At 46.7% G+C, this 15,181-nt stretch overlaps 1 protein-coding gene across 1 annotated transcript; it reads right to left on the bottom strand.

The window, feature by feature from the left end:
- Positions 1–8,539: 8,539 nt before the first annotated feature.
- LOC133923501 (COPII coat assembly protein sec16-like) lies at positions 8,540–9,948 on the bottom strand. Its single transcript, XM_062368785.1, has one exon. The coding sequence runs from the start codon at positions 9,760–9,762 to the stop codon at positions 9,163–9,165; it is 600 nt and encodes a 199-aa protein (XP_062224769.1). The 5' UTR covers positions 9,763–9,948; the 3' UTR covers positions 8,540–9,162.
- Positions 9,949–15,181: the final 5,233 nt, after the last annotated feature.

Raw genomic sequence — 15,181 nt, 5'->3', positions numbered from 1 at the left:
ATCGATTGCGCGCGCGCTGCGCGTCTTGGTCCACAGTTGAGTTGATCGCAACAAAGGATCGACCGACGAGTACACTACGGTCACAGCCATTGGGCATCTGTCCCTGCGACCTGATGTGCCCTGGCACACATGCATGCATCGGTCTGGCTAGTTCTGTATGGACAAATGACGCCGGCGGTGTCAGCCGCTATTACGTACGTACGCGGTGAACCTAGTGGGTATTACGTGCTCGCTCGTGACCTGATAATGCCACGCCCACGCGTTTTATTTACGACACAGAGCAAGCTGATTGGGGAACGTACGAATGTACGGTGCAACTGTGCGAAAGGGAGCACGTGATTCTCGTGAAGATTGTTAAGACATTGTAAAGTTATTTTACTACTAGTCACACTAACATATAAGTGACGATCGTTCAGAAATTATTATTAATATTATATTAGTAACGGGTTTAATAATAACTCGTTACTAATGTGACCCTGAGCTAAAACCTAACTAAGACCTATCAGTGATAGGTCATTATTGACGAAAGAGAAAATCCCCGTCACTAAAGATCGCAATGACGGTTCACATGAGAGCCCAAGTCATTAGTAATAGATAGAGACGGTACACGTCACAAAAGATAGCTTCTAGACCGCGTAATGCTGGAGCCACTCATTAGCGATGGTGACAACTATGGTCTGTCACTAATATGAAAGTTATAACCCATTATTAATGTGAAAACTATAACCTGTAACTAGTGACTGGTTGAATCTCGAGTTATAACTGCTCGAAAGAACGCATATTAGTGACAGGTTATAGCTATGAATTGTCACTAATGACTTTTACATTAGTGATGGATAGAGACGACACATGTTACAAAAGATAGCCTTTGGGTTGCATAGTACTGGGGTCACTCATTAGTGACCGGTGATAACTATGACCTGTCACTAATGCAAAAGCTATAACCTGTTACTAATATGAAAACTATAACCCGTCACTAATGATTAGCTGAATCTCGAGTACTTCTATGAGGATAACTGATCGGAAGAACGCACATTAGTAACGAGTTATAGCTATAATCCGTCACTAATGACTTTCACATCATAAGAACGTACATTAGTGGCAGATCTTCCGACCAGTATCAAAAAGCTAGTCAAAATCTGAATAGTCATTAGTGACAGGTGATAGATATAACCCATCACTAATGATTAAATACAACATATTTTAGAAATTTATAAGTTTTTCATACGGGGTCGGATGAAGACAAACTTTATATAAAAATTATAGCTCTCGATGGGATCTACAACTTTGTAGTTGACCATTTTTTTATTTGAAGTCATATAGATGTACAAATAAATGTTAAAAGACTGTAAAAGGAAATCACACACTTGACCATAAACTAAATTAATGTATCTAGTGTAAAACTAGTAGGAATGATTGAAAAAGCTACGCACAGGACCATACAATTGAAAAAATACAGATTCAAAGAATTTTATCATGAGTTTGTTAATTCAGATTAATGAAACATCTGCACAACACTAACTTTCAGATGTAACACTATGTCTCAAAAAATTTCAAGCAAATTAGATAATATCAATTTTCAACTAAAAACTTCAATGATCTTGTCGAAGGTCTTTCGAGCCTTTTTTGGGGTTAAAAAGGTACATGTGTAAACACATATTTTTTTCAGATGCGCCTCCTCATTAGCTTTGAAAGTAGAGATTGAACATCAAAATCGGACTTCGTATGCAAAAGTTATAACTATTTTACTGAACATTGCATGGATTGTACATAAACTTTTTTATACGGAGTTGGATGGAGACAAACTTTATATGAATATTGTAGACATTGATGAGATGTACAATTTTGTAGTTGATAACTTTTTTATTTAAAGCCATATAGATGCCCAAATAATCATCTAAACATTTGAGCGGGAAAGATTAAAAGAATAAATTTTGATATATTCATCAGGTAAGACTATGAGGTGAGATGGTAAGGAAGCTTTGCACGAGGAGGAGGTCGCCGGTTCGAATCCAAGAAAATGCACGTCTCACGTAATTTGCACGGTTTGGGTGAGAGCGGCCACACGAGCCATGGGGGTCGCAAGGTTTGTCCGTTGAGTGCAAAAAAAGTTTCCTTTTTTGTTTTTTAAACAAAACCATCATTAATGAGTCCACATTAGTGACACATTTGGAGTGACGGGTGTGACATCCGTCACTAATGGGTTTTTTGATGTAGTGTTAGCCTATTTGTAGTCACCAATTCAGCATGGCTGCATAGAATAGCTTCGATCCTCTGGCAATATTAGGATTGTTGCTGCTCCTGCGCTTGAGAGTCTCCAGCCTCCATCGGTATGTATGATTTATATCTGGTCAGGCTGTGGGTCCTCCAACTCCTTTGCTCTAGGCGTCCAATCGACGATGAAGTTTGCCAGTGCCTGTGACTTTATGGTTGTGCAGGCCGTGAAGGTGACGCACAACGGGGAGAGTTCGACCGCCCACTTACTTATGCGTCCGGTGAATTCACGAGAAGACCTCCCTCAGCGGGTATGAGATCAGTACCATGATAGGGTGAGCCGTGAAATAGTGTTTAACTTCCTAGAGGCCATGACCACTACATATGCCATCTTCTCAACTTCGGAGTACCGCTCCTTCGTGCCACTCAGTGCCTCAGAGACAAAGTAGACCGGTACCTACCGAAGTCCTTCATCCTCGTTCTCTTGGACCAAAATGGCACTTACTACCAATGGTGACGCAGCTACGTATAGCAGCAATCCACTCCCATGATCTGGGCTGGCCAGAGTGGTCAACTTCGCCAAATAGCTCTTCAAAGCTTTGAAGCCTCCCTGCTGTTCATCTGTCCACCTGAAAGGGTCCGACCCTAGGAGAATCCAAAAGAAGGCACGCTCTTTTTGTAGATCTTGCGATGAAACGATTCAGCGAGGTCATTCTTTCTACCAAGCATTGTGTGTCATTGATCGATTTCAGAGGCTTGATATCGATGATAGCTTGAATTTTCTCCGGGTTTGCTTTGATGCCTTTGTTGGACACAAGCATCCAGGCAATTGGCCCGGGCAGATGCCAAAAACATACTTTTTTGGGTTCAGCCTCAGACATGCCTTCCGAATATTGGCAAACGTCTCCTCCAAGTTAGCCCCATGGCCCCCTTCACATCAAATCCAGACCACATATGTAACTACATCGCGGTCCAGCTGGGTCCAAAATACTTGCTTACCAGCCATGCCAAGGTGGCCCCGCATTGTGCAAGCCGAAGGGCATCTAAACATAGCAATAGGTTCATGAAGGTGTGATGAAGCTTGTATTTACCTCGTCCTCTTCGGCCATCCAAACTTGATGATACCCCGAATAAGCGTCAAGGAAGCTCATGAGCTCTGATTCAGCGATGGCATCAATCAGTTGGTCTATTCTAGCCAATGGAAAGTCATCCTTCAGGCACACCTTGTTCAAGTATGTGAAGTCAACACACATACGCTATTTGCCATTATGCTTCTTCACTAACACAGGGTTCGCTAGCCACTTCGGGTGCATGACCTCATGAATTACCCTACTTTCAGAAGTTTTTTGACCTCCTCCTTCGTAGCATCCAGGCGATCAGTGGACATCTTCCAAAGCTTCTACTCCCGTGATTTCACTCCTGAGATCACATTTAGGGTCTGTTTGGTAGAGCTCCTCCTGATCCAAATTCTCTGGAGGTAGTGATTCTCTAAGGAAAGTGATTCTGTAGCTGAAAGTGATTATCTATGGTAAACTATATGTAGGAAGTGATTCTATGTAGGACTTGAATCAAGGGAAACTATTTTTTTCAACTTCCTCCCATAGATTCCACTCAGGGAGCTAAAAACTGAAAACTGCTATTTGGTATAGCTCCCCTTGATTCCACTCTAGGAGTTGCTCTGAGAGCTCTGCCAAACAGGCCCTTAGATGGTGCTCTATTAGCTCTCTTGGCACTCCTGGGAGGTCGTTCGGTGAACATACGAATATGTCTTCGTTGGCCCGAAGAGTAGCCAGCAACTTCACTTTTTGTTCGGGCGACAACTCCACGCCTATGTGCATGCATTTATCCTCATCCTCCGTGCGCAGCAAGATCCGCTTGATGTTTCCTTCAGGCTTGGCCCTTGGTGGAGTGCTCTATTTTTAATTCACGTTCGCTTTAGACAGTATGTGCACCTTCCGCTGACCTGAGGCATGGCCATATTCTATTCAACAAGCTATGTTTTGATCTCTCCAGACAGTTATAACACCCTCCGAGCTGGGCATCTTCATATATAGTTAACCGTGATACACCACTGTGTAAAACTTGGACAACACCCCTCGCCCAAAAATGGCATTGTACTAGTAAGGAACATCGACTACGTCAAATAGGATATACTCTGTCCGAACTCCTCTTCCTTCACCAAAGGACACTAGGAGTGGGATCCTTCCAAGAGCTTCAATTGGCATCCCTTTGAAACTTTTCAATGGGGTCCCAGCTGGCCGTAAGCGGCTTCTAGGAATTCCCATCTAATCAAATGCCTCGATCAGTACATGGCGTATCTCCGATCTAGACACATCTGCAGAAATGACAAAGGCGTCCGTATGAGGATAATTGTGAACTTGGAGGTCCTCCTGAGAGAAGGTGATCGGCTGATGTGACCACCAAGACTTGACCATCAATGAGCTGGTTTCCACATGATTAACCCTACACACATACTCCCTCTGATGCCTTTCAGACTTGAAGTCATGGCTGGCACCCCCGAAGATGGCCATTATCACGCTTTGAGCCCCCTCCATATTCTGGATAGACCTCGCTCCAGTTAATTAGAGTGGCTTCAATAGCCATTCTCGACGGGGGTGGCAGCAATTCGGGTGTCTGCGACTGATGCGAGGGAAGGGCTCTAGTCCACACCGTGGGGAGTAGGGTGGCTGGGCCCATCTCACATCTCCACATGGTGCATTGTCTGAGGATCGTGCGAAGACCCCGAGCATGAAAGTCCAAACGACTGTCGGTTTCGCCCTTCCTTCAGGGCCAATACATGAGGACACAACTTGGTTGTGTGACCGACATTTTTATTATGTACTGCACAGTATAGCGGGTAGGGCCACCCAGAGCTGTGACCCTAACCCCTTGTTGAGCCACCACCTCTCTACCTACTCTTATCTGAGCTCTCCTCGATGTTGTGCACCCCTCACTTATGGCCCTTTGGCTAGTGAAAATAATAATAGTTGGTTCTATGTTTGTCTGAGGATTTGTGAGCTTCCCTTGGATGTTCTTCCTTATCCCTTCCTTGGGATGTTCTCCCTTTGCCTGTCCTGTTGCTCTTAGTCTCAGAGGTCAGCCTATCCGTGTGCCACCAAAGCTCATCCTCCTTACTTCCTTAGTCCTCGAGTACTCTTCCATATTAGTGAATAACTCATCCATATCCCTAACCAGCTTTCATGCTAGGCACGAGGCCAGGGCTCTCGGACGAAGGCCTTGCCTTGAATCATCTATCAATGTATCATCACCGAGGCCCTTCGCTTGGCACTTCACTTGCATGAAGCATAGTGAATTCCTTCACGCTTTCACCCTCCTTCTGCTTGACTACAAAAAGATCTCCTGCGGTGACTGGAGCTGCATAATTGCCCTGGAAGTGTGAGAAAAGTGCTTCCCGAAGCTATACCTAGGAGAATATCGTTCTTGCTGGAAGAGAGGTGTACCACGAGATCGTGATTCCCTTGATGGCTAGGATGAAGGCCTTAGCCATGGTGGCTTCATCTCCCCCCGCAGACTCTATCTCAGTCTCGAAGCTCAATACAATTTCCTTTGGGCCAGTCTCGCCGTTGTACAAGTACAGTCGAGGCATTTTGAACCTCAGAGGCCACGATCTCATTTGCAGACTCATAGCCAACTAGGAGGCTTGATCTACCACCTGTAATCGATGAGGTTCTTCCGACCCTTGCTGATGAAGTAGCTCCGGGTCTCCGTTTCCACGGAGGCCTCCCAGAGGCCCCTTGCTGAGATGAAAGGGACTAGCGGAGGGACCTGGGTTCATCGCGTAGCCCTTGGATTTGCTTATTGGCTTCCTCCACCTGGCTCCTATATTGTGTGTCATTACCATCATGAACTCCTGTTCCATGGTACGTTGAGGCACCCATCGGGGCCATCCGACCTTCGTGGTCTTCCGACGCGACCTCCCCGGACCCCCCTGTTCCGCCCAAGACAACCATGCTGACTCTAGGTATTTTGACCCTAGGGGCCTCAACCACAGACCATGACCCTCTCGGTCGCCACCACGCCTTGCTACGATGGAACCTCTGAGCTTCCCTCGCTGTCCGTAGACGCTTGTGCCTTTTCTTTCCTAGTCTTTAGTGGCATAAGATCATCACGTAGTCGTGGGTTCGATCCCTATGGACAATGCCAAATGTTGGGATTATGATCGTAACATAGTGAATAATAACGTAACTATGGGTGTAATAATTGTTCCTTTCTTGTTATTACATTAGGTAAATATTAGGATCGTGATCACAACACAGTGAACAGTACCGTAACTATGGGTGTAATAAATATTATTTTCTTGTTATTACATTTGGTGAATAGGGATATTTATAGTCACACATCAATCACTCATATTATTATTATTATTATTTACAGGAATATTCCTTCTAACATGAGGAAATATCTTACAATATCCCAAGGGTATTACGATCATTATCCACCTATATTGCCCTAAGCAACCAATTCCTGACATGTGTCTTGTGGGACCTGTGCTGGACCCTTCATTGAGGCTACTGACGATCTCCCTCCGACTATTTCCTTATCGGGTTCTAACTAACTTGCAGACCCCTTCTTAGATGAGCCTTTGCTCTGTCACCGAAGGTCTTCATGTCGCCTCCCTTCGGCCTCAGGGCTTCGCTGCACCCTTAGTCCTTCGGGTTTCATCACGCCCCTTCGGCCTTTGGGCCTTTCCTCCGGGCTTTGTCCCTTGAGTCTCGCTATGCCTTCTCGAATATAACTCCCTAATAGTATAAAGGGAGCTATCCTACCTTTAGATTAGCCTCGCTGTTTTGGTTTTTAGAATTTGATCATTATAATCGAAGTCAATGAATGAAGATTCACACAGTTCCATTCCCCACCTCCCCCCAAATTAAGCATTCTCCTTTTCTTTTCTCAATCCTGAAGTGGAATATATATAGCATAACTACCTGATCGAGCTAACCCTAGGACCATGTACTCCTTTTTATACCTAAACATAATTCGTGGTCTAAGAGGAAACACATCAACAATTTCTGTGACTAGAAAATCAGCAGAAAAACGACAGCTCGTGTATTATGACGCTACTATAGTAGTACTCTGTACTAACGACGTAGGCATTTTGTAAAAAAAGATCCCATCGACATGACGCGTTTTTTGACTTTAGATGTACTGCGATTTGATAGCAAGTCGGACTTTGGAATCTCATCACATCACGAGATCGACTCTGATCGATAAAGGCTAATTAAGAACAGTTTAGCGCATTACGTGCTCCTGATAAAAGAACAGCTTCTCCAATTATTGGCTATTATTGGAGACCACTGTTTGCACAAGATTCAGACATCACATTCGCCACAGCTCTCTGTTTAAAGCTTTTGGCAGGCAGGGAGACAACCAGACGTGACGACAAGCGAGCGAGCGAGGAAGCCAGGCAGATTGATCACGCATGTGCTAATGTGCACGAAAGAGAGAGAGATTTTTTTTAAAAAAAAAATCTACATGAGAGAGGGAGAGTACCATCGCTGACTTTTTCGAAAGCGGTGTCGACTCGATCGGTGAATTTGACACTCCTTGTACTCCAAGGTAACTTCCGGCGTCAAACAAGGAATGAAAATTTTACTTTCACATCGACGACCGTAAATAATGCTTCTCTCAAACTAGTTACTACGTCATCTATGTACTAAACAAGTTCGAGTCTCGTAGAATACTACTACTATCTAGGTAGCAGCCGCTTAGTGAGGCGGGGCCAATTATATTAGTCTGCTAAACGTCACGTGAATCGATCAGACTTAATTTTACGAAACTGATTTGACCACTAATATATATAGTTTTAAATAACTAAGTAGCTAGTGTCCCCTGTCAATTGTCAAGACTCAAGAGGCTAGCTAACTCTCCAACATCTTCCCAGATCTGGCAGTGATTTGACACAGCCCAGCACTGACGTTACTAAACGATTGGATTGTTATTGTCAAAAGAAACTTTTTTTAAAAAAATCAATAAAAGGAGCCGATGGCAAATTAAAAGTGAACTTTATTTCGATCGAGCTGCATGCTTTTAGCCCGTGGCACCGCACACACTCGTACCCGCAAGCAAATTAAAACTTGTTCCGTGGTCAAGACGACCAACGTGACCCAACCAACGCTAGCTCTCACTGCACTGCATCTTCATGCACCGGTTGCTTGTGAGTTGTGACGGTGCTCTGCCTTCTACGCCACCGGTTGTTTGTCCCTGTGGGTAATTAAGAGAACTAATCGAAGCAAGAGCACACCACTGCACACTGATCGACTCTCCATTCTCCAACAGTTTGATTTATAGGTCAAATTCACACATTGAACCATGCATTTCAAGTGTTTTTTATATATAGGCTAACAAAAGAGGTTAATACAATTTGTCACAAACATAACGGCACATATATGTATCTCAATAGCTGTGGATCCAGAGCCAAAAACTAGAGGACTCTCCTCTTCTTCCTCATCCTCGTTTTATTTTCTTCTTCCTCCTGCATGCCCATGCCCAGAAATTGAATAGAAAAGGAAGGCTTGAGGGCTCCTAGATGTGTCCAGAGGTAACCCCGGGTGGATCTGCCGCTGTATCTCAACCAAGCTTGCTTGCAACCTAATTAACGGTGGGACACATGCAACGAACTAAATATCACCAACATGTAAAGTACGTAGCATCAGCACTACCAGCAGCAGCTGCATGCGGCATCAAGTCATTAGTTCGACCCACTAATTACCGTCCGGAATATTTAACCAATTTTTGCCTGGAAACAAGCACACGCACATGGGGAAACCACCTTAATTACAATGTCAAGCCAAGTGTGACTACTCCTAAGCACATTCTTAATCGGCACGAACGCCCACACCCACACACAAGTACGTACATGCGACGCCCGCGCGCAACAAGGAATTAAACACGCGGCGCGCGCGAGAGCAAACTCACTCACTCATCCGATCAGCGGGTCTTCGCCGGAGCGCGCGGGCGCGGCGGCTGCGTTCCGGCGAGGCAGTCGTGGGGCCTCGTGCACGACCGGTAGAAGCTCAGCACGGCGAGCCAGTCGGTCAGGGTGGCGGCAAGCGCCGGCTGCCGCGGCCGCCGCTGCTGCCTGCGCCGGCGCCGCCTCGCCGCCTTCGCGTTCTCGGGGACGATGAAGTAGTCGGCGGCGGTGGAGAAGGGGTCCTTAGCGGCGCCGACCTTGCTGGAGAGGATGGAGGGCGGGAGGGGCAGCGGCGGCGCCTTGGCGGCCTTGTTGACGCGGGCCGTCTGGCGCGCGGGGGTCTTGGGGATGCCGGGGCGGTGCTCCCAGGAGAAGGGCACCGCGGAGGCGCGGAGCGGGGAGAGGAAGCGGTGGTGGAACGGCGAGGGCGCCGGCGAGAAGGACGGGAAGGAGAAGGAGAGGCCGGAAGAGGAGGAGGACGACGAAGACGAGGTCGCGGAAGCACCGGAGGTGGAGGATGACGGCGGGAGGAGCTGCCAGCGGCGGCGGCGGCGGCGAGTGGCGGCTGGCGCCGGTGGCGGGAGCGGCGACGGCGAGGCGGAGGAGGGGTTGGGCATTGCTTGCTGTGTTTCTGGCCTGAGTGTGGACGACTGCTGGAGTGGAGGCGCAGGTGTGGAGCTGCAGCTGCGTTGGGCTTTTTATGGTCGGGTCATGGCGCGATGACGTGATAGATTGATCTCGGTAATTTTGTGAATCCGAGACATCGGAATAATTCGGTAACAGCGATGTACATACCGTTAGACTGGCATAGGTAGTAGCAGTGGAATTAGTTAGAGCAAATTTTTGCGATGACAGATTCGAGAGGAATCGAGATCGGGGACGGGCTCTCGTGAGCATGATTTCTTTTCTCTTTAAAAGAAATCATGGGACGTCAATGTAATATCTCTCTGTAGCAATTATTATATAATCCTCCTATTCTTCGAATGCCTGGAACACAAGCTCGATTTCAGACGATGAAGAATGATGGCCATCGACGAGATTAGAGTCAGAGGTTTTGGGATTTAGGGAGATCTCTATAGTTGTTGGACTTAGAAGAGACTCTGGGAGAGACAGGTAGGCCACACGGAGGAGGCGGGGACGCCACCAGCTATGAGCGAGGCGATGGACTGTCGGTGGGCCAGTGCCAGGACTCCAAAACGGAGGTTAGCGCAGTGGGGATGAAGGGTGTGGATCCAGTGGCACCCCTGTCGTCAGAGACGATGGAAGCAGGTGGTAGGCAGGGCAAGCAAAGAGCATTGAGGGTGGAGAACAAAGACAATGCATGTATGCTCGTATCTCAACGGGACGATTGAAATCTATCACCTGAAGCAACTGCCATTTTCATATGCTTGAAAAATAGTATGATCCATTATCAGCGGCGGATCCATAGGGAAGGGGTGCGAGCCCCCTGCAGTCTCCCCATCAATTTTTTAGGAGAGCCTCATACTTCATAGCTCTGGATCCATCACTACTCATTATAGGAAAGTTACTATTTTTGAAGTGGGTGAAATTAAATAATTTTGCAGTTGACGCACTCGAACGATCGGATATGCGTCCAACGGTGAAAATCCTTTCTTCAATCTCCCGCGCCGCTTGTAAGGCTGCACCGATTCTGTTCTCCACACGTCATCGTCGCCTATCCCCTCTTGTCTGTGGCATCTCTAACAACCTTTGTAAGCTACTTAATCCGGTCATAAATAATTGTCATTTTGACTAAGATCTGGTCAAACTTTTAAAACTTTGACCATCAATAGCTTCTAAAATATTTAGTTTGGAAACATAAAAAATCACATGCGTAGATTTGTCTTGAAAAATACATTCATAGTATTATATTTTTATTAGACATTATAACTATATTTCTAATACAAAATTATAGTCAAAGTTGCACGTCGAAGACCGTAAAAAGTAAAAAACGATAAGTATTTATGACCGAAGGAAGTACACGTCAAGGTAGTAACCAAGAATGTTACGACAGAACAAGCAAGAGAGCATTGGTCTTCTTATCTCCAGAGAGGGCGTGCGTCTTCTCCATGACCGGCAAATGAAATGTCGTAAACGAATGCAAGGATAGAGAGTAGGATAAGCTCAACAAGTACACCAACAACAATTCATGCACGTATCATGAGTTCATAGTTAGGAAAAACATCACTGAAGTAGAGATGGAGTCGTTAGGCCTCTCACGTGAACAGCGCTCTAACGATTCCACCTGCCAATCCACAAAATCCACCAAAATCCCCAAATCCAATCCAAATCCCCATCTTCCTCCCCTTCTTTCCAACAGATCACTCGCCCTCGCCCTTCAGATGCTTCTACGGCCATAAGTCTTGCAGAGCACAGCCAGATCAGGTGCCTCAAGTGCCTGAGTAGAATGCAAGCTGCAACTCACAGGCTGGTTCACTAAATCCACCGGATAGCGGTCAACTTGAAGCTGTCGGTGCCGAATTCACCTCCTATAGCGCCCCTTCCGACACCGAGTAGAGGCCAAGGAGCAAGCAGACCAGAAGGCAAAGCTACACGGAGGCAGTAAAGAGGGGGATCCATCAGCCGGATCTTGCAGCAACAGATCCTCTCCTAGTCCACCACTTAGCAAATCGATCATCGCATTCAAGTCAAGAGCCAAGAGTCAACAATGGCAGAGGTAAGACAGTGCTAGTCTCCCCTTCCTCTAGTCCAGTCAGTGGTGATAGAGAGTCGATGCACCCGGTGAAGATTGTGATGAATCTGAAGGTCAAGGAAATATCACGGCTACTAGCATTAACAATGGCTCCTCGAACACGACCGATAGCCCCGCCGGGAACCTTCAATTCACCATGGGAACCTGCACGCCACAAAGAACATCGTTGTCCTTCTCCTGCAAGCTGTGACCCCCCAAGGCACCACCACAGTGAACAGTCTCGCCATGTCCAGTCCTCAGCTCAGCACATTCAGTATGGAAGCAGTGATAGCACAAGGAATCAACAGAACGCCTGCACCAAGAACAAGAGGCATCTACCAGTTCACAGCGCCACCTCGGTCATAACTGTCCCATTTGCAAAAACCTCCACCACGGCAGAACGCAGAGCTCTAACACAATCAGTAAATGAGGTCGAATGGAGCACAGTAAAGCCAAGATTTTAGTGGAGAAGGGACCGAGTGCATTCAAAACAGGCAACAACCCTTGGCACGCCATGGACGACACAGAGCAAGCTAAGATCTAAAGCCTATTTAAGAAGAACAAAGGGGAAATGCTTGAACTACCTTGCACCAAACCACAGAGTAGCAGAGTGTTGAGATCCTACAAGGTGCTAACGCTGCAATAGATTTGGCCACCGCTCCACTGTATGCAAGCAGAGAGGTCCCACCCACAACCAAGTCTACTTGTAACCCATCTCAACCCATAATCCCCGCTCGGCTCACCCACACACCAACTCCTACACTAAGCCTACGCTTGAGTCGATGGCCAGTTTCCCCAGTGACCCAGCGGCACAACCAGTGGAAGACTTTGCTACAGTATCGATGATGGGGGGATGTCGAGCATTGCCAGGAGCACTTGCCCAGCAGGGCGACTGTCTGTTGGCTCACATGCAACCAGCCCGACACAGAGACCTACATCCTAGCCGATGCCCTCTCTCAAGAGTTTGAAGTGAGGGTTCATGAGTGTCAGGTGGTGAAGCATCATCCAAAAGATTGGCTCATCATTTTCAATAGTCAGCTCATTAGAGATGAGGTTGTCCGCACCAACCGCCTACCATACTGCATCCGTAACTTCAGATTTGCAGCATGGAGCGAGAGGAGGTATGCAGAATCCACAACTTTTGATTTTCATGTTTGTCTCAAGATTGAAGGACTGCCGGCACAAGTTTGGTTCGAGGAGGTGGTGGCTCTTGTGATCGGCTTGCGATGCACCATCCACTATGTTGAAGAACAATCAAGGTGTCGAGAGAGGATAAGAACTTATGATCTGTGGGCCAGGTGCAGCAACCCAAGCAAGGTCCCAAAGATTATATAGCTCACCATCACTGATGCCGACCGTGAGCTCCCGTCGACATCCATTCCTTTGCCCATGGTGGAGATCCACTATGACTAGCCTATGGATTTCAAAAGGGGGCAAGCATACAGGTTATTTATACATCAAAAGGTGATTCAAGATCTTACCTTTCTTTCTGATATCCCCTAGATCACCATCACAGCAGCAGGCGTTGGGAGCGCATCCTTGACTGGCAATATGGCATCCCTGATGGAGGAGTGCAACTAGACCATGTTCCGCTGACTAGGAGCTGTCGCCACAGGTGTGGTGGCCGTTGGGATCGTGATGGTGACCCAGATGACAATCACAGCAGGAGGGTACACGGTGACACCGCAGTCATTTCCTTTGGGCACGCCACGTGCACCCCTGCCATGACACACGAGACTTCATGAGCGGGCGGGATGAAAGCAACCACTATGACCGTTGCCAAGTTGCAGCAGTGCAAGGCTCTATCACACTGCCACGCGGCCCGATGCTCCAAAGTAGGCACAGTACCAGTAAGAAAAGGTGGCAACCAAATGTCACTTTTGCTTCCCCACTAGTCATAGTACTTGGTAAGTGGCAGAACCACCAATCTCAATTCAGCACTGATGCTGACGATGCGAACCTCATCCTGCCTAGAGACACAGTATACCAATTGTCGAGTATATCTATAGACTATGATCCCATGCTTTTCGAGTTTGGCCCTGACCTTTTCATAGCAGGGGAATGCGAGCAGACACCTACACTAACAAGCCCAATGGTGGCATCGCGGTGTATACTCCAACACCAATGGCCATGCAACTGAATCTTGACAGCGACCTTCACCAGTCAACTCTGACAAGCCTGATGGCAATGCCAGCGGTCACACAATTGAATATTGCCGCTGGTATCGACGGGGAGATCCAAGTTGAAGAAGGGATGTCTACTCAAGATGTTTCAGGCAACGATGAACACACACAGGTAACTGATGTGGAAGTGTTCATTGCCTCAATCACCAACCCCATCAAAACATCCATAATGCAGTGCACGCCGATGGTTAACACACCCGTGCCATCTCAAAATGAGCCAAACTCCCCATGCACACCTAGAAAAGTGATATGCTAGCTAAGGAATTGACCCCTGGCAAAGATTCAATGCAAATGGCACAAGCTGTGATTCTGAGATGTTTAACTCTTATGTGCATCATTTCACACAACCGCTCTCAAAGGAGGCCATAGAAGTGATCAAAACCCTAGTGGACAATGGAAAACAATAGTGGGAGAAGGGTGGACAAAACAGGATTGCGTCGACGCCAACCCAGGAGGGCGAGTCCACCTTAGCGTGAAAGAGGCACCACATCCAGTTCCTCGTCATCTATCTTTGCATGATGTATCACCTCCAAGACATCTGCAGTATTAGAAGGCCTCTAGACCCTCCAGTTTCTTTTGCTCCAATTTCAGACTGTCGTCCCTATGTCTTAAGTTTGTATGCCTCAAGTTGTATTTTGTTTGCCAAGTCTGCTTCCATCAAGGTACAATCTAGCCTCCTTACAACAACAAAACTTGTTGACGGTATGCTACCATACCTACATGTAATCGAACGGGTGTTTAAGGTGGCACCTATCTATGATCATTCCACCTACAAAATGCAATGCTTTGTTGTTCGATCTTTAAATAATGTCACAACGCCACTGTAACACCATATGCTAGAATGTACGAGGATCGAACACCCCAGCCAAAAGAGCAACTGTCAAAAAACTTATACAAGCTTATGGGGCCACAATACTTTGTTTGCAAGAAACAAAAATTCAGTCTTGGACCTCCCAATTCCTGCTGGAGGCCCTAGGATTGGATTTTATCGACAATTATGCAGAACTCCCATCAATTGGTGCCAGTGGAAGTATTCTCATTGCTTGCAACAGAAATTTCTTTTCTCTGACTAAACCACAACTCTCTCAATACACAGTTTCAATGACGATCACTATGTTAGCTGATAACAAATCATGGTCTTTGACATCAGTCTACGACCCG

Source organism: Phragmites australis, chromosome 7, assembly GCF_958298935.1.
Source record: "Phragmites australis chromosome 7, lpPhrAust1.1, whole genome shotgun sequence".
Lineage (NCBI taxonomy): Eukaryota > Viridiplantae > Streptophyta > Magnoliopsida > Poales > Poaceae > Phragmites > Phragmites australis.
This window is presented reverse-complemented; position numbering and strand designations above follow the sequence as displayed.

Excerpts from the sequence above, each read along its gene's own strand:
- LOC133923501 (XM_062368785.1), bottom strand. The coding sequence starts at position 9,762 with ATGCCCAACCCCTCCTCCGCCTCGCCGTCGCCGCTCCCGCCACCGGCG.